This window comes from Balaenoptera acutorostrata, chromosome 1 (genome assembly GCF_949987535.1).
Source record: "Balaenoptera acutorostrata chromosome 1, mBalAcu1.1, whole genome shotgun sequence".
In the NCBI taxonomy this organism is placed as follows: domain Eukaryota; kingdom Metazoa; phylum Chordata; class Mammalia; order Artiodactyla; family Balaenopteridae; genus Balaenoptera; species Balaenoptera acutorostrata.
In genome coordinates, this window is record NC_080064.1 from 661,681 (window position 1) to 684,206 (window position 22,526).

Below are 22,526 nucleotides of genomic sequence, written 5' to 3' on the forward strand. Positions count from 1 at the left end.
GACCCCGGGGTTCTCACCTCCCCCGGGTGAGAGCTCGGATGCAGAGGGGAGCCACCTGTGGACCGCCCCCCCCCCCCCCGCCCCGTGTGGGTGGCTTGTGTTTCCTCATTCAGCAGGTCAGGATCTCAGCCCATCGCTCTGGGTTTTCCAACTTAGGGTGACAGTCGCCCCCTCCTGCCCCCTGCTGTCCCTGAGGGCCTTGGAGGATGGGGTCAGGGTTGGAGAAACAGGCTTCTTGCTACCGCAGCTCCCCTCCCTCCCCCTCCTGTCCTGCTGGCACCCCTCTGAGGGCTCTCCTGCTACCTGCTTCCTCCCCCTTTTTCCTCACTCACTGAGCCCATCCTGGCATCTGCTTCTCTTCTCAGAGGACTGAACTAACACAGTCTGCCCTCTGTCCTCACGTCCACCAACATGCTACCCTCTCTCACGTCCAATAAACCCTCAGAAGAGGATCTGAAACTGCTTCACAACCAGGAGTAAGTGCACACAATCAGCTCTGATGTTGCCCTTCTCAGGACACCCAGACCCAGACTTCCCACCCAAAGGAATGGGTGATGACAGTAGGACTTCAGATGAAGGAGAACACTTGGGGGTCCCCAAGGGCCAGACTCTGCCCCCCGGGGAGATGGAGGGGAGCTGTAGAGGCATACCTGGGGCCAAGTCTAAAATCAGATGTGGTCTTTATTGAGATGATAGCAATTCCCCAGGATGAGCAAATGTGGGGTGTCAGGAGTGGCAGCACTGGCCACTCTAAAACCATCTTCACACCCCCTCCTATCCTCAGCCAGAACAGAGTCAAATGAGGCCTCACCCCCAGACTCCAGCCCAAGGAGGGGCCGAGGGAAGGGAGTCAGGATCAGAAATCACATGGAGCCTAGTGACTGTCAAGGCAGCTTGCTGGAAACAGGGCTGAAGCAGGGTGGAAAGCAGAGAGGGGGCCCCAGGAAGCCGGACGCAGCACAGAGGGACACTAGCCCTGGGCCTGGAGTGCACGGTCCTCGGGTTACCATGCAGAGCCCAAGACAGCCTGGCAGCGTAACTCGGGGTGCCGTTGAGGGGAGCTGGCAGGCAGCTCCCCTAAGGACGGGGCAAGGAAGGGGTGGGAGTGCCAGGCCTGAGGCTGACCCCAGCTCCAAGAATCCCCACTGAGCCCCCTCACGCCCCTCTCCCTGCAGAGGTGGGGCTCCCAGGCCCCAGTGGGCAGAGGCCAGGAGAGCCTGAGAGACTGGTGAACATCAGCGGGGTCTTGGCCATGCGAGGAGGGAAGAGCACCGGCCGAGGGCTGCTGAAGGGGCCCGGCTGCAGTGCCGGCAGAGTCCTAAGGAGCCCACGATCGCATATGAGGATCCGGTGGCCCCCAAGAGGGGTCTGGAGGCAGCCTCACCCTGCACCAGTCCAGGCCAAGTTCCAGGACAGCGGGACCAGCCGCTGGAAGGGGGGCCAGGTGAGCTGTATGGGGGGCAGGAAGAGTCTTCCGAGGTGGACAGACAAGAGCTGGCAGAGCTGCTGGCCCAGCCAGGAGCCCGGGGTTGCCTTATTTGCAGTACTCCTTCCGGAACTCTGGAAGCCAAGGGGACAGGCGGGTGTCTGCCCTCTGCCCCTCTGCTGCGGGGGAAACAGGGCAGACTACCATCAGGACTGCCCAGGGACTTCTGGAGCACTGAAGTGGCAGGGGACTCCTGCCCGCAGGGCTGCCTGGTGTGTTGGGGCTCTGAGTGGGTGGCAAGAGGTACAGCCCAGCTCTGAGATGGGCAGGGGTCTCCCCCCGCACCTCAGCTCACCTTTGTCCAAGTCGATGCTCTTGGCGGGCAGGGGGCTGTGGGACAGCTCCACCCTCTCCTTCAGGAGGTTGTTTTTGTAACCTGGTGCAGGGAGAGGGCAGGGTGAGGCCTCAGAGACGTGCCTCCCTCACCCCAGGCCTGGGAGCCACAGTCTGTCCCTTTGGTCTCCCTCACCTAGTCGGATGTCCTCCCTCCTGTAAAGAGCCTGGTCCCTGGCAGCCGCAGCAAACTCCACCATGTTCACATCCTTCCTGGAAGCGGGAGGGTGGTGGGAGGTTAGAGCGGTGGGCAGGTCTGCCTGGTCCCCGGGAGAGCCGGAAGGGGCACTCACCCCTTGGACTTGGACTTCTTGTCGGAGTATTCGTAGCCTGGGGAGGGAGAGTCGTGTTGGGGGCAGCCTCCCCCTTCCCCAGCCCCCCCAGCCCAGGCAACGAGGCTCATGGGGCCCTCTGCTCGGGCCACTGCGCCCCAAGTCCCGCCTCCGGCCGGGGAAGACCTCCTAGCGCTGGCCTCAGCCCTGGCGTCGCGAGCCCCCGCCATCCCCCCCGCTCACCTCCGCGGCGGCGCTGTCGGGTGGCCAGGATGACGGTGATGAGCAACAGGATGAAGAGCAGCAGCGTGGCCAGCACGTAGCCCAGCTGCTGGAAGAAGTGGGCCCGGCCCTCGGGCACGATGACGTTGATGACGCTGCGGCCGCGCGCCAGCGTGGGGTCTGCGGGGACCGGGCGGGGACCGCGTCAGGGGGCGCGCAGCGCGCCGACCCGGGCCGGCCTCAGCCCGCGGGGCCCTCCCCCCGCAACGCTGGAGTCCCTGATTTGGGGCCGGAGGGGGCCTTAGACGTGCCTCCTGCACCCGGGCCGGGCGCGCCGCTGTGGCTGGAGCCGTTGCCCGGCGAGTCCCGCGGGGGCGGCTGGGCGGCGGGCTCGGTGACCTTCAGGTGGAAGACGCGGCGCTCGTGCAGGCCGCAGTAGTGGTGGTGCAGGTGGCAGGAGTAGGTGCCCTCGTCTGCCGGCTCCAGCGGGTCGATGCGCAGCGAGAAGTCGCCGCGCGCGAAGGCGTCCGCCCCCACCGCCACGCGCTCCCGCAAGAAGGGCGGCCCGTAGGCGCGGCGCTCGCCCGACGCGTACAGGTCGAGCAGGCGGTCCGCGCGGTCGTGCGGCACCCCGGGCGGCTGCCGGTCCCAGTGCACTACCTGCTGCGCCTCCTCCAGGTGCCGGTCGGTCCACACGTGCGCGCGGTTCACGCACGTCAGCAACGCGGGCGCGCCGCGCTCCACCGCCAGCACCTCCTTCTCGCCGTCCCAGTGCGCGCCGGCGGCCCGGGCTGGGGGAGCGAGGCCGGTCAGGGACCCCGGGCCGGCAGGGGGCCCGGAGGGAGCGGGGCGGGGGTGGGAGCGCACAGGCGGGGGTGGGGGCACACTCACGGTCGTCGGTGACCTCGAGGCGCACGGCCAGGCTCTCGTAGAGGTGGCAGTAATGGTGGTGCAGGTTACAGGTGTACAGCCCCTCGTCTGTCTCCTCCACCGCTACGGACCGGGGGAACCCAGCGATGAGCTCCGCGGCCTCGCCCGCGCCCCCGCAGCCCCGCCCCCGCTCGGTCCCTCGGGCCGTACCGCGGATGAGCAGCGAGAAGTTGCCGTCCTGGAAGGCGGAGGGGGTCAGCAGCAGGCGGCCGCTGTCGCGCGGCTCGTACACGCGCTGCTCGCCCGCCGAGTACATGTCCACGAGTCGGCGCGCGGGGCCGCCGGCCGGGCCGCCACTGAGGTCCCAGTGGACCACGCGCTGGCGGTCGTGCAGCCGGTCTTGCGTCCACACCATGCGCGGGCTCTGACAGCGCAGCACCGCACGGGCGCCGGCTGCCCAGCTCACTGCAGACTCGGACACCACGGAGCTGCCGGGGGTCGCGGGCCCGGCTGGCCCTGGTGGAGAGGGGAAGTGACCGCGGGAGGGGTGAGACCCAAGGGGACAGGTACAGGGTGGGGCTAGCAAGGGTTCCCAGGGGAGGGTGGTCACTAACCTGAGGACAGAAGGACAGAAGAGCCTGGAAGGAGAGGAAGCAAGAGTCATACTGGGGAGGGGTCACCCACCCGAACCGGCCCCCACTTGGCTCCCTGGGCCCCTTCGATAGTCCTCGCTGAGGTCGGTGCTAAGGACACCCTCTTAACAGGTGGGGGTAAATCCAGAGAAGCCAGGAGGGCAGAGGCGGGGGTCTCCTTCCCCCCACCTCTCCCAGGCCCCCGCTTAATCCTCATGGCCACCTGCCCAGGCTGCGGGTGAGTGGTGGGGCCAGGCCAGCTCTGGATGTGTGCCTGTCACCAAGCGCCACATTCAGGAATGGTGGCCACCCTAACCATCACTGCAGCAAGGCCACAAGAGCACCAGCGCCTGACACCTCGGGCTGGTTTGCGGGGCTTCTGCACGTGCATATCCGGTGTGGCACCTGCCCCGGGCCATGCCGCACAAGCCCTCCAGGGTCCTCAGACGGCTGGCGCCCCACCCAGCAGCCCCCTCGGCCTTCCCGAAGGGCAGAGGTCTGAAGCACGAGAAGGCTGGAAGTGCGGAGTGACCCCACCATCTGCCACCCCACACACCAAATTCCTGCTCCAGAGATGTGGCCGGGTGCCCAGCCGGATGGAGGAATGTGCCGGGTCAGCAGGCCAGCCCGGAAGGGGTGGGGTGGGGGGGTGAGCTCAGGGGCCTGGGAGCAGACCATGCGAGCCCCCCTCAGTCCCCCACCCACTCCTCTCCTGACAACAGAGAAGCACAGGCCTGAGGGGCGTCCCAGAGAAGTGGGGGGCGCCAGGGACCCCAGGAGGAGCCCCCGCCTTGGCCTCCCTCCCTGCACGGCCCGTCTCCAGCGTTCAGTGAGGGGAAGTTCTGTGGGACCTGACCTGAGGCCTCACCACCTCCACGTCCTGGGAGCCTTCTCGTGGTGAGCAGCTCCCTCTGAGGCCCCCAGACCCACCCCTTCCCGGCTGAGGCACCCCCCCAACCCTGGGCTCGGGCTCAGACCCACCGGCGGCTCCTGCCCCCCGATCCCGCCCCCACACCCGAACTCACTCTGCAGAAGCACAAGTTTCCAGAGCAGGACCCGGGCCCGCAGCTCCATGGCGCCTGCCTGGCCCGCCTGGCCCGCCGGCGCTTTGTCTCACTCAGGCTCTAACTCTCCAGAAAAACAGCCCGGCCCCCCTCCCCCTCCCCCTCCCCAGCACCCGCTGTGACATCACGGAGCAGACCGCCCCCCTCCGCTCCTGCCCGGCCCCTTGGCCTCCCTGCCTTCCCCCGGTCCTTGGTCCTTGGTCCTTGGTCCTTGGCCGGCCTGGTGGGAGGTGTCAGGCCTTGGCCACTGTGTTCCCAAGGGTGAGGGGAGTCACTCTGGCTTGGGTCCTGGAGAAGGTGGCAGTAGCCCAGCCCAGAAGGGGCAGGGGGGCCTGAGGGTATGGCCCCAGATGCCTTGTGGGTGTCTGTGACATACATACGGAGCCCTTCTGGGGCCACTGCAGGTCTGGGGTCCTGGGGGGAGCACCTCCTCACCAGCACCTCTGTAAGGGAACACTGGCCAAGGCATCCCCCCACTGCAGGCCAGCAGAAAGGCATCCTGGGCCCGACCCCAAGGACCCCAGGCTGCCAGACCACCAGGTCTTCCCGTTGGCCCTGTGGTGACCCTTCGCCTCTGGGGGCTGCATTTCCTCAACTGTGAGGTGGGGATAAGAGTCGCATGGGCCCTGGGGAGGCAGGGGTCCCCTTCCGGAGAGCATGAGGGCACTGCTGTTCATCAGTCATCTTCAGCCAGCCAGGGGGATGAGGGGTGAGGCGCCTGAGAGCTGAGCGGGGAGCCGGTGACCCCCTGTCCTGGTGCCCCACCCCATCTGCTCACCATCAAGAGCAGAAACACCACCCAGACCCGGGTACGGTGCTCCCAGGATCACCCCCCGCCCCTCCCAGAGGGGAGGAAATGAAGGAGGGTATGGGAGCCTTCCCAACAGAAGGCACAAATTTGAAGCTCTGGGAAAACTTACAAAGTCACGTAAACAAATGTGAAATAACAGAGCATGCACCGTGTATCAAACCCACTCTTTCTAGTTAAGCAAACCTCAAAAAAAAAAAAAAAAAGAAAAGAAATCCACCAAACTACCACAAAAACCCACGGTGCATTTTTGGACTGCCCATTTGGACTGAATTATGGTCACAGGCCCCAGGCCCTGGTGGGCTGGAGTCTCACTCTTGAACCCTGCCCTGGTCCCCAAGTCCTCAGACAAGCAAGGAGCCCAGCCCAGCCAGACTCTTGGGCTCCAGGCAAGGGGAGGAGGCTGCAGCTACTGCAGCAAGAGGGAATGAGGGTTGACAACAGGTAGGACCGGCTGGGAGGACACAGGGCTGTGAGGACGCCCCACCCCCAACCTAACGGACCCATTTCCTCAGCAGGATCCAGGCCCTGGGAGGCGGAGCCCCCTTTCCAAACTGGAATCAGGACTTGTCTCCGCACCCCACCCCCAGCTCCTCAAGGGCCTTTCATTCTGGATAAACAAGCCCTGCCTGGCTGGCCTTGAGGCCTGGCCTCTCCTCCTGTTTTTCTAACTGGTTTATATTAGCGCTGGTGGCCTCCTTCCCAGCCCTCCTCCCTCCTCTGCGCCCCCGCCCTTGTCTGTCTCTCTCCATAGGCCTCGACCGCTCTATTGCTCCATCTCGGGCCTCTGTTCCTGCCTCTGGCGGCCAGGCTGTCGCTCCTCCACAGAGGGAAGGTGTCCAGGCAGGGCTGAAGGGAGGCAGAGACGGCCCAGGTCCAGCCCCTCAGTCTGCAAGGGGAGTGGGGTCAGCTCCCAGCGCTGAGCTAGGAGCCTGGAAGCACCCGGGCCACACCCTAAACTCCCTGCGGAGCCCTCCCTGTCTCAGCCCTGCGTGGAGGTCGGTGGATTCCTGGCATCGCAGATCCAGCTCTCGGCTCAGCCCCAGTGCAGAAGTCTGAAGGAGGAAGCACACTCCTGGCACCCCTGGGCAAGGATGGACAGGGCAGGGGAAGGCTGCAAACCCCTCCTCCCTGCCCCATCCTGTTCCCTCTGCTTGAGCCCACCTCCCCGGTCCTTGGCAGGAAATAGCCGCAGATGAGAACAGAGGCCCAGGAGAGAACAGACCGGAACTAAACGGCCACCGCAACATCACTGTGGTCCTCCTGAGCTCCAGCCCAGCCGGACCAGAGCCCTGGACCCACATCCCCTCTCCTAGGAGTCCAGGCCAGACAAGGCGGGTCAGCCAGCGAGCCCCACTGAGACTGAGACTCAGACTCTGGCTCCAATCCTGGGGACCCGGACATTCCAGGCAGCCAGGATCACTGGGAGGAGAAACCACAGGCACTCAGAGGCACAACCAGACACACAGACACGTGTTCACACATGCTGTCATTCAGCAAACGCTGCGCACCTACTGTGTGCCAGGCACTGGGATTCAGCACTGCACCGGATGCCAAGCTCCTGCCCTCTTGGAGCTGTTAGAGGGCAGGCAGCCTGCAGACCCAGTTGCTGATGAATGAGGTCATTTTAAACATGGCGAGATTAAAGCAGGTAAGGGGCTCCCTCCGCCAGACCAACCAGGACAGCCTCTCGGGGACCCACACCCACAAGTGAATAGCTAGGCTGGGGCCCAGGAAGCTGCCTGCCGGGTAAGGGAGAGAGTGCCGGGCTCTCACGTGAAGTACGATGAGGCCTAAGGGGGTTTACGTGCGGGAGAGATGTGGTCTGGTGATGCAGGAAACGCCAAGATGGTTAGTTTAGAGCTGTGAGGATTTAGACGAACACACCAGGGAAATGGACAGAGTTCTGAGATGCTCCCCAGGGCACCCAGCCCATCTCCTCCCCAAGAGTGTGACCAACCTCAGCGGGATAGCCCTTCGCACCCACGTGACAGACGTGACTGCAAGTTGCTCCCTGAGGCAGAGTATGCATCTAGGCGGCTGAAAAGCCTCAGCTTCTCTCGCCCCGCTGGGCTGTGAAAGGGCCCATGGGGTTGACCAAGTGCAAAAGCCTGAGGCCCCAGCCACCACCACCCCACACCCCCACCCCCGCAAGAAGAAAATGGATCTCAGTCCTACAACCGCAAGGAACGGATTATGCCACCCACCAGATTAGCCTGGAAGAGGACCCCAGGCAGCCCTGCCGACACAGGTTTCACCTGGTGAGACCCTGGGCCGAGCTCCCAGCAAACTCACATCCAGACGCGTGCCCCATGCAAGCCGCGCGGTAATGAACACGTTGTGGGAAGCTGCTGAACTTGTGTTGATTTTTGATGCGGCAACAGGAGACAAATGCGACTGTCTCCCTGAGCAAAGCAGGGGCAGGACTTAAAAGGACAAAAGCACAGGTCCCAGGGATGGTGCCTCGTTAGGGACTGGCTTGTGGGTGGGTCGCTGAGCAGCAGGGTCCCCGGGGTGTCCTCGGGAGCTGCACTGACCCTCCACCAGCACGAGGTGAGGCCAGAGCGTGGGCACCCGCCACTTCCCCCTCACGCTGCTTTTCTGCTCATTCTCACCAGGTCTCGTAGAAGCACCAGGTCACTTGTGAGTGTGTTGGTCCTTCTTCTGGGGACCTGGTGGCCTGCCCGGTGCCGGGGCTCACCCGGTGAGGCAGGGGCTCTGCAGGCCCCGTGTCCGAAGAGCCGGGTGTCCCGTGGAGGCTCTCTTCTCCTTCCGGTGGAGACCACAGGTCAGACAGAGGCTGGGAGATCATCAGTCCACTGAGACGCTGATTCAAAAATACAGACGAGAAAATCTGGAAATGTAGATCCATTATTTCATGGGCCAGCCCTTTTATCCTGAGAAAATGTCAGGGAGCCAAGATCAAGGATTTTAGCAGTCGTGGTCAAACCCACATCAGTGGTTTCCTGCATGGCATTAACAGGGTTCAGGCACCCCTCACTGTACTGCGCTTCACAGACCCTGCCCTTTTTACAAACTGAAGTTTTGGGGTGACCCTGTGTCAGGCAAGTCTATCAGTGCCATTTTCCCAACAGCGTTTGCTCACTTCATGTCTCTGTGTCACACTTTGGTAGTTCTCACATTATGTCAAACCTTCCACCAGCAAAAAATTCTGACTCGCTGAAGCCTCAGATGATGGTTAGCATTTCTTAGAGACAAAGTAGTTTTAAATTAAGGCATGTAAAATTTAAAAAAAAAATTATGGGACTTCCCTGGTGGTGCAGTGGTTAAGAATCCACCTGCCAACGCAGGGGACACGGGTTCGAGCCCTGGTCTGGGACGATCCCACATGCCGCAGAGCAACTAAGCCCGTGCGCCACAACTACTGAGCCTGCGCTCTAGAGCCCGCGAGCCACAACTACTGAAGTCTGCACACCTAGAGCCCACGCTCTGCAAGAGAAGCCACCGCAATGAGAAGCCCGCGCACCGCAACGAAGAGTAGCCCCCGCTCGCCGCAACTAGAGAAAGCCCACACGCAGCAACGAAGACCCAACGTGGCCAAAAATAAACAAATAAACAAATTTTTTAGAAAATTAAGGCATGTACGTTTTTTAGACATAACGCTATGGCACACTTAATAGCCTGCAGTTTAAACGTAACTTTTATACGCGCTGGGAAACCAAAAAGTTTGCGTGCCTCGCATGACTGCGGTGGCCTGGAACCGAGCCCGCAGCGCCTCTGAGGCCTGCCTGCGTGCCCTCTGCTTGGCTCATTCTGTTCGTGAAGGTGCAGGGGCGCCGGCCGGCTTGTATGGGTCATAGACTCGAACCATGACCTCAGGCTCCAAGGTTGGCCTCTGTATTTTCTTCTCTCCCATCACGCCAGAAGTGTTTCCTTATCGTCCTTAACGATTCATCAATTTTGCAGCCAGGAATCAAGGACCACAGACTGACTCCTAGCAGATTTCACCCGTGGTGCCTTCACTGCGGGAGCTGTCACAGAGTCCCCAGGTCCGGCTGGTTGCTGGCGCCTCGGGCAGGCCAGGGCTGACACGCTTAGAGCAGCCATCAGGCCGGCTTCCTGGGGGCCGCGAGCGCTGCTTCCACGTGGACGGGCGCCCTGGGTCCCTGGCGCCTCACCAAGGAGACTTACCTTTAAACGCGACGCTTCAGCGAGGGAACCCCTTCCCCACAGGCTCTGGCGACACCGAGGCTCCTCTCAGCAGCTCTGCTCTATGAAGAGGGGCTCGAGCTCCCCACAGAGGCTGTGGGGGAAGCCACGGGAGGGAGGTCCGTGGTGTCCTGCCCACAACACAGTCCCTCAGCCTCCCCGAGGCCTTGACCCGGCCTCCCTGCAGCCCTCGGCCCTGCAGCCTGGAGGGCGCCCACCTGCCCTGCCCGCCAGCCTGCCAGCCCAAGGACTCCTCTGCTGTCGGGGTTAGGGGGGTGGGAGGAGTGGGGGTGAACCAACCACCAGACTCCCCGAGCTTCCCGGTCCCGACTGGACCCAGGGCCACCCCTCGGGTACCACCGTCCTGAGCGGTTTCCTTCCATCACTTCCCACAGAATTTTCAGTTTTTCTGAAGAATCACTGGCTTCACACCTGTACTAAGAGTTTCTTGTGATATTTTCTCCTGAACTCTGAGGGCCAGTTGAATGAGATCCGTTTACAGACACTTCGTTACAGCCTGTGCTGTCTCATGCCCACACCACCTCAGCGAGACACGTCCAACTCCCCTGCCTGCCCTGTGGACTCGGGCCGGACTGCAAGTTCCGGGTCATCTGCTTCTGGTGCACAGGGGCCCCTGGCCCTGACCTGGCCCCTGGGGACAGTGTGGCAAGTGTCGGCCTGTCTGGTGAGGCTGTTTCCTGTCGCGTCAACAGTCAGGGACCCCGGAGACGGCCCCCGGGAGGCCACCGCTGCCGCCCGGCCGCACAGAATGTCCAAAGGCCAGAGAGCAGAATCTCTTTTAAGGTGTCACGTACTTCCCCAGGATTCAGTCACGAGAGTGTGTTTACCTCGCAGAGCCTTCCAACCTGCAGGTACTGGCGGGGAGGGCCTCACAACACAGCAATCAGAGCCATCCTCGCCGCACACCACGCGAACGTGGCAGCTTCCCGCCGACGCGAGATCGCAAAGTCGCTCCAACACAGTCATAACAACATTCCTTTTGTGTATAAATAGTCTTGACTTTCCCATATTACGGGCTTCGTAAACAGGGGGGCTTCCAAACTTGCGAAGAGGTGGTTAAATATGGCAGTAATAAATATATTCCATTGTCTGCACTGTTCTTCATTTTACCCAAGGGAGGAGGCCTTGTGTTGCCAATGGCGGTCTGGGGGAACCCCAGAGAAAGGTGAGGTTTAAGACACGTTGTCAGTTTTTCAAAGTCTGGATCTCAGGCCTGAATTTGGGGAAGGCACACCGTCACTGTTGACCACACACAAGAAATGATGATCATCTTGGCGAGAGTTTTAATCCAGGTGACAACATCTAAAACGAGCACAGCACTGAATGATTACTGGGAGCGTTTGCCATCTTAGAAACAAGGGCCATCTGGTAAAACAGAGTCAAGTCGTGGTGGGAACTGGAGGGGGACAAGGGCCCAAAGCGGGATAAGCCTGGGGTAGAGAAATACACTCCCTGACCCAGCAGAGGAAACAACAGCTTTTCTTCTTGTTTAGAATATGCTGTGCATGTAAAAGACAACTCTTTTCCTCTTTATTATATAATATATACACTTTCTCCACTTAATGATATTGATATACCTCTCTATGAATGTTTATTATAAGTACACAAATATTTATATTGTTATTGACAAATTTAAAAAGAGAGCTTTAGTTTACGTTAACTGTATATATCACACAACGTATGTTTTATCTTTACCATCCAAATTAGACGTAATTTGGACAAAGAATGAATATTTTTAGATAGTAACCCACTATTTCTGTAATCGCTCTCTTTGTGAATTTCAGTATCTTTAGAAATGCTCCAGATATTTGCTGCGTAACAAGCACCTTAAAACCACAACCCGGGGGCAGGGATGAAGAGGTGGAGCACAGGGGATTTTTCAGAGCAACGAAACTGTTCTTTAGGATCCACCGTTAGGGGGATTCACGGCACTATGCGTTTATCAAAACCCAATGAACTGCATGGCACAAAGAGGGAATCTTAACGTGTGAGAAGTCTCAACAACTCATTTAGGTGGTCAGGTAATCAGAATGTGGCCAAGAAATCTGGCTGACTCACCAACGGGGTAACATCACTGAAGGGGTGTGGAAGTACCAACCTGAGGACCTCGGGAGTGAGCACAGCCTGTGACTAAAGGCAGAAGGCCTGCACGCAGCACTGTGCTTGAGCTGACACGGTGTTTCCCACCGGCTGTGGTTTTTCAGCTCTGATACTGCCGTAGGGGACGTGGACCAAACAATTGGGTGACAGGTTACGGAAAAGCAAGAGAGGGGCTGGGATGACCCACGAGGTCAGGATCACAGTTGGCGACACTGCTGTGAAGTCATGTTCAGCGTAACACAAATAAAGGCGGACGCCTGTGGCAGCAGTTTTAGGTGTGTGGATGCGTGGTCGGCTCTGTCATCTGAGAAGGCCCAAAAGCAGTGAGCACACCCAGCTCCAGATCAAAATGGTTTCTTAGACCATTTCCGATACAAGGAACCAGGGCTCCTTGGAGAAATGGCTGGTCTTAGGGTGCGGGAGGGAACACGAGATAAGCCTGGAGTGCTGAAAAGGAAGGAAGTGCTAAAAAGTGAATGATGGGGACTTCCCTGGTGGCGCAGTGGTTAAGAACCCGCCTGCCAATGCAGGGGACACGGGTTCGAGCCCTGGCCCGGGAAGATCCCACATGCCACGGAGCAACTAAGCCCGTGTGCCACAACTACTGAGCCTGCGCTCTAGAGCTCACGTACCTAGAGCCCATGCTCCGCAACAAGAGAAGCCACCGCAACGAGAAGCCCGCGCACCTCAACAAAGAGTAGCCCCCGCTCACCGCAATTAGAAACTAGAAAGCCCGCGTGCAGCAACGAAGACCTGACGCAACCAAAAATAAATAAGTAAAATTGATTCTTAAAAAAAAAAAATTACTTGAACTTTTTCTAATACAAGTTGTTAAACTCCACATTTTCCAGCCCAACATTTAAACAATATTAATGTTTATATGATGTAAAGTCTCCTTGGCAATATTTGCTCTCTGCCAGAATTCACATCTCTCTGCTTCCTATCCAACGATCAACAATTGTCCCAGGTTTTACTTTTTTAGCTGTGGATTCTGCAAGAAAATGACTTTTTTTTAAAAGGGTGAACACTTCTAAAGCATTAGAAGTTCAATTCCTTTTTTCTTTCTGGAAATCTAATGTTCTCTATTTTAAATCTATGAAAGCATGTATTAGTCTATTTAAGCCATCAGCAATGGGAGCTTTATAATCAATATACATTATTTTGGTTTCCAGGAAGACAGGCAGTTATACTAAAATGCTCAGAGAATGTCCCCAGTCATACGGCCCAAGAACCTAATAGAATCTCAGCCGAGACCCTGGGACTTGGGCCTCTGTATCCTCCAAGGCTGCCCAGTGGATGGGTCTCAACACGCTTCCTGTGCTTCAGCCCAGTGTGGACACGTCTTCACACGCTTCGTGTGCTTCCGCCCAGTGTGGACGGGTCTCAACACGCTTCGTGTGCTTCAGCCCAGTGTGGATGGGTCTCAACACGCTTTGTGTGCTTTAGCCCTCATATTGTCCCATCTTTGGCCAGTGAAGCCCTTTGCACCCTCCTGGCGCCTCCCGTGGCCTCTGACATGAAGAGACACAGCAGGTTCTCGTGCGCTTCCTGCCACAGGCCTGGCGTTAGGGTTTCCAGGTAAACATCGCACAGGACATACTGAGAAATTATTTGTTGTTTATCTGAAATTCAAATTTAATTAGGGGGGCTTCCCTGGTGGCGCAGTGGTTGAGAATCTGCCTGCCAATGCAGGGGACACGGGTTCGAGCCCTGGTCTGGGAAGATCCCACATGCCGCGGAGCGACTGAGCCCGTGAGCCACAATTACTGAGCCTGCGCGTCTGGAGCCTGTGCTCCGCAACAAGAGAGGCCGCGAAAGTGAGAGGCCCGCGCACCGCGATGAAGAGTGGTCTCCACTTGCCGCAACTGGAGAAAGCCCTCGCACAGAAACGAAGGCCCAACACAGCCATAAATAAATAAATAAATAAAATATTTAAAAAAAAAAAATTAATTAGGGGCCTGTATTTTTATTTGCTGAAGTTGGCAACCTTACTAGGAACTAGCCATGTCTCCAAAGAGTCCTGGCTCCCACCAGAAGTGGGGGAGGGCACTTAGAGCCACTTCTGGGGGTCTTGGTTGGCAGACCTCACTCTCAAACATAAGCACACAGCCCAGTGCCACCAGAGGAAGCCCACTGACGTGGGAAACAGAGGCCAAAGTCAACAGAGGAACGCACTTGGGAGAAACAGAAACTAGACTTGGCGGTGGGGGGCAGAGAAAATATGTAGCATTAACATCCCCACAAGGAGATGCCACCACACCCATGAAACATAAACAGGGCACCACTAAAAACACTCAAAAATCAAAAGTCTCTTAGAAATTAAGAAGGTAACAGAAATGAAAAAAAATCATTAAATGGATTAGAAGAAAATGTTGAAGATGCCAATGAGATAGAATATAGAAGAGAAAATCATCCAAAAAACAGGAGTTTCAGAAAAAGAGAAGAAAGAGTGGAGGAAATGACAACAAAACGGTTCGAGAAAATGTCCCAAAACTGAATCCCAGAAGGTTAGGAGTTTCCAGATTGAAATGGGCTCCCGTGGGGGCGAAAACAGATCCACACCAAAGTATATATGTCACTGGGAGTGTCTCCACCAGTGAAGGAAAAGAGGAGCTTCGAGAGAGAAAATCACAAAGGCTCTGGACTCAAATTGGGTTCAATTTTCTCAACAGCAACACTGGGAACCAGAAGACAACAGAGTGACACCTACAGGGTTTTATAGGAAATAATTTCCAACCTAGAATTCCATATCCAGCCAAACTGTGAACCAAGAAACAGGATCCAATAAAGATGTCTGCAGATTTGCAAGGTTTCAAAATTTTCTCTTGTGTTTCTTTCTGCAGGAGACTGGAAGATATGCTCTTTCAAAGTAAGGTAAGGAAAAAGGAAAAAAAAAAAGTAAAAAATGAAGGGAAAAAAAAGGGAAGGAAAAGGGAAGATGAAGGATCAGGGGAGCAGAGAGTCTGCAAGAATCCCCAGGGTGAAAGCTGGGCCCAGATGTGATGGGCAAACAGCCAGCTGGACAGGTAAGAAGTCCAGGAAGAGACTTCACTCTGAGATGAACGAACCTCAGCTGTTTCTGGGAGTTGGGCTGAGAACTTGGTGTTGAAATTGTGATGAGGGCACAGAAAACTAAAGCAACTGAAAAGAAAGAAAAAAAAAACCAACGCAATTACTGATTCCAGGGAAAACAAAAACTCACAGGGAAGGAAAAGCAGTGACAGTGTCTCCTTTTATGGTTACAGTCACGTGAACACAGACACTCACGTCCCCCAACTCACAGGCCACCGAGTCAGAGGAGGGGCAGTGAGGAGGGGCAGCACATGACACCCACGAGGAAAACAAAATGTAGTGCCACGACAGGGGACACAGGTTCGAGCCCTGGTCCGGGAAGATCCCACATGCCGCAGAGCAACTAAGCCCATGCGCCACAACTACTGAGCCTGCGCTCTAGAGCCCGTGAGCCACAACTACTGAGCCCACGAGCCACAACTACTGAGCCCGCACGCTACAATTACTGAGGCCCGCGTGCCTAGAGCCTGTGCTCCACAACAAGAGAAGCCACCACAATGAGAAGCCCGCGCACCGCAACGAAGAGTAGCCCCCGCTCGGCACAACTAGAGAAAGCCCACACACAGCAACGAAGACCCAATGCAGCCAAAAGTAAATAAACAAATTTATTTTTTTTTAAATTAAGTTTTGAAGTCAAAAAGAGCTGAATCATGGCTTCGCAGCCATGTTGACTGTGGGCAAGTTCATCTCTGTACTTAAGGGTCCTCCCTTATCAAACAAGGTTCATTATAGATTTGTTGTGACATAAGTCCTGTGAAGAACCTAGCACAATGCCTGTTGTGAAAGAAATCACTCAAACATGTCAATTATTAACTGTTTAAAAACATAATTCTTATTCTACAATCTATCTCTGACGCACCTTTTCTCAGAAAGCCATTCTAGGATGTACTCTATGAAAACAAGAAAGTAAACCACAAGGCAGGAAAACACGGCATTCCAGAAACAGAGGCTCCAGCTGATGAGGCCAAGGGCATCCCAGGGAGACCCTGCTGGTGCCATCAAGGGCCCGGGGCAGCCCAGACGGGCGCCAGGAGGGCGGCTCCACCTGAACAAGGGTCACTCGGGGAGCTGGACGGAAGTGAGAGTTTTTAAATTCCGTCAGCAAGTTTGGAGCTGAGTTAGTGATACACAGAAAAACGTACAAAAGAGAAAACAAGACTGGAGGATAAAGAGCTGAAGGAGAAAAGAGGTACAAGCTTGCTGAGCCGTGAGGCCATTTACACTGTGGTGGGCTACACCGGGAGGAGGCCGAGGCCAGCAGAGGAGCTGAAGTTGCCGGCCCTGGGGCAGGCTCGGGGTGGGTGAGGTGAGGTGAGGCAGGAGCTGACAACTCCACACTGAGCCACATACGATCCTACCTGGCCGGCAAATCAACAAATAAGAGTTCAACTGTAAATACAAAGTAACAAAACCAACAAGAACAAGCAAAGCGAAAGGAGAGGGTGCCCTTGCCCGGATTCACAGGGACGCCCAGGTCTGAGCCCCAGAGGACCCGGGGGTGACCCACCCACCCTGTTCACGTGAGGGCTGTGGTGCTCCCAGCCCTTGGGGACTCCAGGCTAGACCCCCCGGTCTCGGCAGCCTCTGGGGCCTCCTCCACCCACAGCGGGGCCTCGGGGTGGCCGGGTCCACTCGGCAGGACTCCAGGCTGAATCAGTCTCCTCCCCTGCACCTCAGATCACCTACACCGGGGTGGCGAGGGTGTGGGGTGCCAGGTCACAGGGCAGTCACCCCTGTCCGGTGCTCCCAAATTCACTGGGTCAGTCTACACTCCACACAACACAGGCACGATTAATGCCGGCGACCCGGCTCACCCCGATCGTGAGTCTTGGCCACGGCTCAGAGGCTCCCACAGAGGTGTCACAACTCCCACCCAGCCTGCAGGTTGAGGCCTCCCCTCCTCTTGGCCTCAGGGGCCCTGACAGCTCTGCCACCGCACAGCTGAAGCGAGGGGGCTGCCGGCCCGGGGCTGCCCCACCTGAGTCTGCAGTGCTTCCCTCCCTACTCAGCCGGGAGGGATCCTCAAAATACACACAGGCCGCCCACACCCCACACAGAGAACTCCAATTTGGGAGGTGGCAGTCTCAGCTGGGGTGAACTCGAGCCCCAGCCCTGTTGCACGGCTGACGTGTGACCCCCAGGTGAGCGACCCAATGCCACAGCTCAGCCTCCTCATCCAAAAATGGCCCAGCAGTGCCCTGTGAGGCTGAGGTCAGCACTAGACAGAATCCGACAGGGAGCACGGGCTGTCGCCTCCCGGCCCCCACCCTCAGGCTAACTCCAGACCCAGGTCTGGGCTCCTCCGCCCCATCCTGGGGGCTGCAGCTCAAGAGCCCTTCAGCGGCTTTTTCCAAAATTCAGACCTGGAGAGGAATGTTCCCTGCCTCCTGTCCCCCCAGGTTCCAGCATCCTTCCAGGCAAGTTCAGAGGGCCGTGGCCAGGCCAGGGGAGTGAGGCCAACCTCTGCCCCACGCCGAGGCCCTCTGTCGCCCTCGCCAGCCTGCAGGCTCCTTGGACGGCGGGGAGCACAGCTATTCGCATGCGGTTTGGGGGCGCACACGTATGTGCACGTCTGATTGGGGCAGGGCCCCAGCCGGCCCTTCCCAGGGCCCAGCGTCCAGCCTCACATCCTCCCACAGGGCTTGAGCCCGCCTGGCTCCCTCTTTGGCCCACTGTGTGGGCAGGAACGCCCAGCCCAGAAGACACTGGCCGTGCCCCAGGCACGGGAGCACAGGGACGAGGGGTGGCGGCTGAGGTCACTGAGGTGTCTCCTCACTGGGTCCAAAAGGCAGATCCCCGTCAGGGCCCAAGACCACCCCCATCAGCTCGAGCCCTTGCCGGGGCCTCCTCTGGCTGAATCCAAGCCCGAGGCGCTGCTCTGGGTTAAGGGCAGACCACAGGCCAGAACCACATCACACAGGAGGGTCCCTCACTCCGCGCCCCGCCTCAGGGGGCGCCCAGGGCTAGAACAGGAGGCAACGGGGAGGAGGAGCTGGGGGAGGGTGGAGGCCCCATCGGGAAGAGAGGAGGAGCAGCCCCTTGCGGTCCGGGAGGGGCTGCAGAGTAAAAATAAACCCCCCAAACCACCTCCTGAGAGCGTGGCTGGGGCCCAAGGCACCCAAGCCACGGGCAGGATGAGGTCTGCACACACGAGCTGGGGCAGCGAGAGGGCTGCCAAGGTGCAGGGCCTGCAAGGCAGGGGAAGGCACAGGGACTGAGGAGACAGAGCGGGGCTGGGCCAGCTCAGGAGCTGACCCGACAGGACCGGTGACCTCAGGATCGGGGGCCTCGACCACGGCACCACTGATGTCCGGGGCCACCTGCTCTCGGGCAGGGGCTGCCCTGTGCACTGCAGGGCGTTTCACAGCATCCCCGGCCTCCACCAACTGTGACCCCCACTGTGACAACCAAAACTGCCTCCAGATGTAGCCGAATGCTCACTTAAGAACCACTGTTGTGAAGGAATGGTGAGGCCGCGTGGCCTGGAACCAGTGGGCAGCCTGCCTTCTGGGGGCGCCCCAGCCGGCACCCACCTCACAGTGGAGGAGGCTGGAGTAGGTGACCCGGGTGCCAGGGCCCTGTGGCGCTCTGCCGGCTGGCAGCCTCCAGGCGTCTGGGTCTGCACCCCCCTGCACGGGCCGGCCAGTTGCATCCCCAGCACTCATGGCCCCAGCTGAGCTGTCTCCAGACTCAGCCAGGGAAGGGTGGGGTGAGCCACGGGGCAGCTCCCACAGGGGTGCTGGAAGGAAACACCGGGAGCAGCTGCTCAGCGGCCGTGGGCGTCAGCCAAGGGCGTCACTGGCAGGCCAAGGCCCTGCTGGGAGGCCTGGGGGAGCTGGGGCCAGACTTGGCACCAAGAGGGCATGGTCCATTCCACCCGAGGGAGGCTCCACTGCTGAGGCCCAGGCCCTGGCCCTGGGACCCCTGCCCCACCCACAGTTGAGGAAACTAAGACCCAGGAAGGATGCCTGTGTCCTGGTCCTCAGCCGGGACCCCAAGGGCTGCCAGGAGCCTAATCACTGCCCCCTAGTGGCCACCCGCAGAAGCAGTCCTGTGCCCTCAAGGGCCTCTGGTCTCCTCCAGGTCAAGGTCAGCGTCACCCTTCTCACGTCCACTCCACACGGCTACTCTATGAGCCCATCTCCCCTGACGGACAGGGACTCAAGCAGGCCCCACGGTTAGAAGCCCGCTTACCCGGCTGGCAGGCACGCACAGGACAGGGGCCCACCTGGCTCACTGAAGCATCGGGGCTGTCCGTTCCCTTCCAGGAGAAATGCTGGGAAGCCCGTGTCCAAGCACACCCCCTGCCCCCAGATCTGCTCGACCTGCAGAGAACCCAACCCAGGCCACAGACGCATCTCTGACAAAACACGAGGAGCGCGCACCGCCCTGGTGTGAAGCGGGTCGGGGGCATCAGCAACAGAACTGTGCCCCTCGCAGACGCCACTCTGGGGCTCAGGAGAGACGTACCCACCTTCCCCTCCTTGAACCCAACGTCATGAGCAGGGCAGACGCTGAGGATGAGAACGAGCCTCACCTGCACTCACGGCCTCTGGCCAGCTCCTCCGCCTGCAGTCCAGCCCCCCAAGCCTGGATACAGAGGCCCAGAGGCCCCCCACTATTAGCGATAACACGTTCTCCTCCACGCAGGAGAAACCTGGAATATCTGAGGACCACTGGCTCACACTAAGGCTCTGGGCTTCCCCAGCTCCATAAACGGCACCCCTTCCTCAGCCGGCCCGACCCTGAACCTTCCAGAGTGGGCCATCCCTTCCTGGTGAGCCCCTCGCCACCCCCCTTCAGGGCCCCAGAAAGTGGCAGAGGCCAAGGAGCCCACAGCAGGCCACGGATCCCCAGCTGCAGCTGAGCAGGACGGCTCAGAGAGTCACTTGAGGCCCAGGTAGCAGGACCTGAAGGACCCCAGCCATCATCTCTGAGGACAGGGCGTCTTTCCTGCCTCCCCTCCCCATCTCCCCAGTGAGGCCCTCTCTGCTCTCTCAACTGTGTGGGTCCAGCTGCACGCATGTTTTTTTCCAATAAACAGGTCTTACAGCACCACACGATGCATAGTTGGTTAAACCTAGCACCACAGAAGAGCGCTGACTACGAGCTCTGCTCGGGTTTTTCGACTCCACAGAGGGTCAACCGTGTACCCTAATCACACCACCACCTCCGTCGGGGCACTCCCTAACCTCCGAGCCGGTCCCCTTGGCACAGCTCCCATCTGCGTGCTCTTCAGGGGCAAGGCTGGGACTCTTCTCAGCTGTCCCCACAACACCGGTTCGGGAAGAGCCAAGCTGTCACTCCTACAGCCCAGCACCAGGACAAGGGCCAGCTCGGGGAAGGGACCACCAATCTGCTACCCAGGGCCCTTGTGTCTCTTGTAACAGCAGACGCTGGCGCCAGCCTCAACCCCAAGACAGCTCACCCCAAGCAGAAGAGGGTCCGGGCCAGCAAAGATGGCTAAGTTCTCCGAATTTTTATTACAACGGGTCATCAGCAGTAACAGGGCTGGGGGAGAGACACACGAGACTCATTTGCCCTTCAGGTAGATCTTGGGGGTCTGCCAGCCTGCGGGGGCTTCCTTCAGGCCCGCCTTCCGCCAGATGCGCCTCAGGTCCCTCTCGAACCTCATCTGCGAGGGCAGAGGGAGGGACCACCAACAGGTCTGCGGCACAGCCACGCACCTCAACCACCCTGCCCAGCTCTGGGCCGAGGGCCCTCACTCACCTGCTTCCGTTTCAGGCGTCCCTCCCTGACCTTCCGCCGCAGGAACCGGGTCCTCTTGACCAGCTTGCGGTACTTGTGATGATTCATCTTCCGCCGGCGGATCTTGAGCACGTTCTTGCACTGTATCTGGGGCGCGTCCCAGACCTCCTTACCCCCCTGCGCGACCCCTTCCCCCCCCTGGCTGGGCGGACACTCATAGACTTGGGCTGGAGACACAGTCCCTGGGGCCCCAGCGTCCAGTCTGGGCAGGAGGTAGCGAACGGTCAGCCAGCTCTCCAAGGGGCTGACAGACATCTTCCTGGGGACCAGCATCTCCTCAAGCTCCATGTGGACCCGCCTGTCAGGAAGGGAGGCAACCCCACTTGGGCCTATTGGTTGCATGCTGTAGCGAGGTCTGCAGGCATGCCTGCCCAACACCCCGCAGACAGGCCAAGGCCCACTGCAACCTGCAGGAGACAAAATGGCACAGTTAGTTACCGCTCGTGGGGCTACATGACCTACGCACGGCCACCGGGCCTGGGGAGCAGAACCTCCTGAAGCCCTGCTGACATTCTCAGGCCCAGACTTCCCCTCTGTGAAATCTGGACGTTTACGAGGTCGTTTGTGGCCGGGCCCGGCCTCCAGCTGGTGAGGCACAGCAGCGGGGGGGACTGAGCTGCTAACCCCATATTCCTAACCCAGGTGCGCCTCCCGCCCATCTGCCCCCACGGGGCCTCTCACCTGCCCGGGGAACAGCCCTGAGCAGCTGGGAGGTCAGGCGCACCATGAACATGGTCTGTGCTTGGCGGCGGCCCCAGGCACTCAGCGGAGCTGGAACACAGGTGCACGCCTAGGTCACTCCGGGGACTCCGGTCTCGCCCTGATTCCCGCACCCCGTCTCCCTCACCACCCTATCCCACCACGAGGACGCTGCTTCGAGCACGGCTCCCTCCCTCAAACCCTCCGCCGCTCCCCAGCTGCGCGACTCTGGGCAGGTACTGACTCTCCCTGAACCTAGTTTTACCCCGAGGCGCCCACCGCGCGGGTGGTGTCGACGCTCGGGTCTTAGGTCCCGAGCCCCAGACGGCCGCGGCCGCCTCTGCCGTCCCTGGAGCCCGCACGCCGCGGCCTCACGCCGACTCTTCCCAGACGCAACCGAAAGGCTCAACTGACCATTCCTCCGCCGCGCTCAGGCACTTCCGGTCCGTACCTAAACTGGCCCCCAGCCCGCGTGCGGCCGCCCGCTGGTTCCCACGGCCAGCGCCCCCTAGCGCCCCACGGCGCCCTGCTCCGCGTCGGTGCAGGTCCCACCCGGCCCAGAAAGCGACGGTTTCCGGCCGGAGGAGCCGCCCCCCGCGCCCCGCCCCAGCTCCTCCCACGGCTCGCCGGCTCCGCCTGTCCCTTGCGGAGGGCTAGAAAACTACATTTCCCACAACCCCGGGGTGGGGGGGGGGGGGCCCTCTGCGCCTGCGTGGCCCAAACTCCCGTCGCCCCCCCGACTGGTCAGGGGCCCGTTGTCCCGGGAGGCCGGAAGTGGCATTTCGGGACTGCGGAAGGGACGTTGTCCCGTCGACGGAAATAGGGTTTGCGGGGGCGACGGAAGTGGCTCGAGATACTGCGGCTGCTGGGGCCGGAGGGGAAGAACCGGAGTTGCCGGGCCTGCGGGGCGTGGCCTCCACCCCCGAGCCCTCCTGCCGAGGATGAGAGGGGAGGTGGCAGACAGGTGACGGCGGCTCGGCCCGGGCTCCCGCAGCCCGGACGCCAGGA

General features: G+C 59.6%; 2 protein-coding genes across 8 annotated transcripts; both read right to left on the reverse strand.

Moving 5' to 3' along the window:
* Nucleotides 1–663: 663 nt before the first annotated feature.
* Nucleotides 664–4,976, reverse strand: MXRA8 (matrix remodeling associated 8). 4 transcript variants are annotated; one of them, XM_057540148.1, is made up of 10 exons: nucleotides 4,841–4,976; nucleotides 3,798–3,821; nucleotides 3,394–3,699; nucleotides 3,205–3,306; nucleotides 2,625–3,104; nucleotides 2,335–2,493; nucleotides 2,113–2,149; nucleotides 1,956–2,032; nucleotides 1,782–1,862; nucleotides 664–1,560 (listed from the first exon to the last, which is right to left on the reverse strand). In XM_057540148.1, the coding sequence occupies exons 1-10, from the start codon at nucleotides 4,887–4,889 to the stop codon at nucleotides 1,535–1,537; spliced, it is 1,341 nt and encodes a 446-aa protein (XP_057396131.1). In that variant the 5' UTR covers nucleotides 4,890–4,976; the 3' UTR covers nucleotides 664–1,534. The 4 variants fall into 4 exon arrangements, with proteins under 4 accessions (XP_057396131.1, XP_057396028.1, XP_057395973.1 ...); XM_057540045.1 differs by having other exon boundaries at nucleotides 664–1,602; XM_057539990.1 differs by having other exon boundaries at nucleotides 664–1,605.
* Nucleotides 4,977–7,852: 2,876 nt separating this feature from the next.
* Nucleotides 7,853–21,968, reverse strand: AURKAIP1 (aurora kinase A interacting protein 1). 4 transcript variants are annotated; one of them, XM_057540232.1, is made up of 5 exons: nucleotides 21,784–21,968; nucleotides 21,501–21,590; nucleotides 20,781–21,226; nucleotides 8,303–8,514; nucleotides 7,853–8,113 (listed from the first exon to the last, which is right to left on the reverse strand). In XM_057540232.1, the coding sequence occupies exons 2-5, from the start codon at nucleotides 21,550–21,552 to the stop codon at nucleotides 7,942–7,944; spliced, it is 882 nt and encodes a 293-aa protein (XP_057396215.1). In that variant the 5' UTR covers nucleotides 21,553–21,590; nucleotides 21,784–21,968; the 3' UTR covers nucleotides 7,853–7,941. The 4 variants fall into 4 exon arrangements, with proteins under 4 accessions (XP_057396215.1, XP_057396340.1, XP_007166312.2 ...); XM_057540357.1 differs by lacking the exons at nucleotides 7,853–8,113; nucleotides 8,303–8,514 and adding an exon at nucleotides 8,521–11,180 and having other exon boundaries at nucleotides 21,784–21,965; XM_007166250.3 differs by lacking the exons at nucleotides 7,853–8,113; nucleotides 8,303–8,514 and adding an exon at nucleotides 20,509–20,718 and having other exon boundaries at nucleotides 21,784–21,966.
* Between the last annotated feature and the right edge of the window lie 558 nt (nucleotides 21,969–22,526).

Coding starts and splice junctions, on each gene's coding strand:
- AURKAIP1 (XM_057540232.1), bottom strand. CDS start 21,552: ATGTTCATGGTGCGCCTGACCTCCCAGCTGCTCAGGGCTGTTCCCCGG. Junction 21,227..21,500: donor CAGGGCTGTTCCCCGGGCAG/GTGAGAGGCCCC, acceptor TGTCTCCTGCAG/GTTGCAGTGGGCCTTGGCCT. Junction 8,114..8,302: donor TGGTGCTTCTACGAGACCTG/GTGAGAATGAGC, acceptor TGTCCTTTTAAG/TCCTGCCCCTGCTTTGCTCA.
- MXRA8 (XM_057539990.1), bottom strand. CDS start 4,889: ATGGAGCTGCGGGCCCGGGTCCTGCTCTGGAAACTTGTGCTTCTGCAG. Junction 3,105..3,204: donor CCTCGAGGTCACCGACGACC/GTGAGTGTGCCC, acceptor TCGCTCCCCCAG/CCCGGGCCGCCGGCGCGCAC. Junction 1,863..1,955: donor GAGGGAGGACATCCGACTAG/GTGAGGGAGACC, acceptor TCCCTGCACCAG/GTTACAAAAACAACCTCCTG.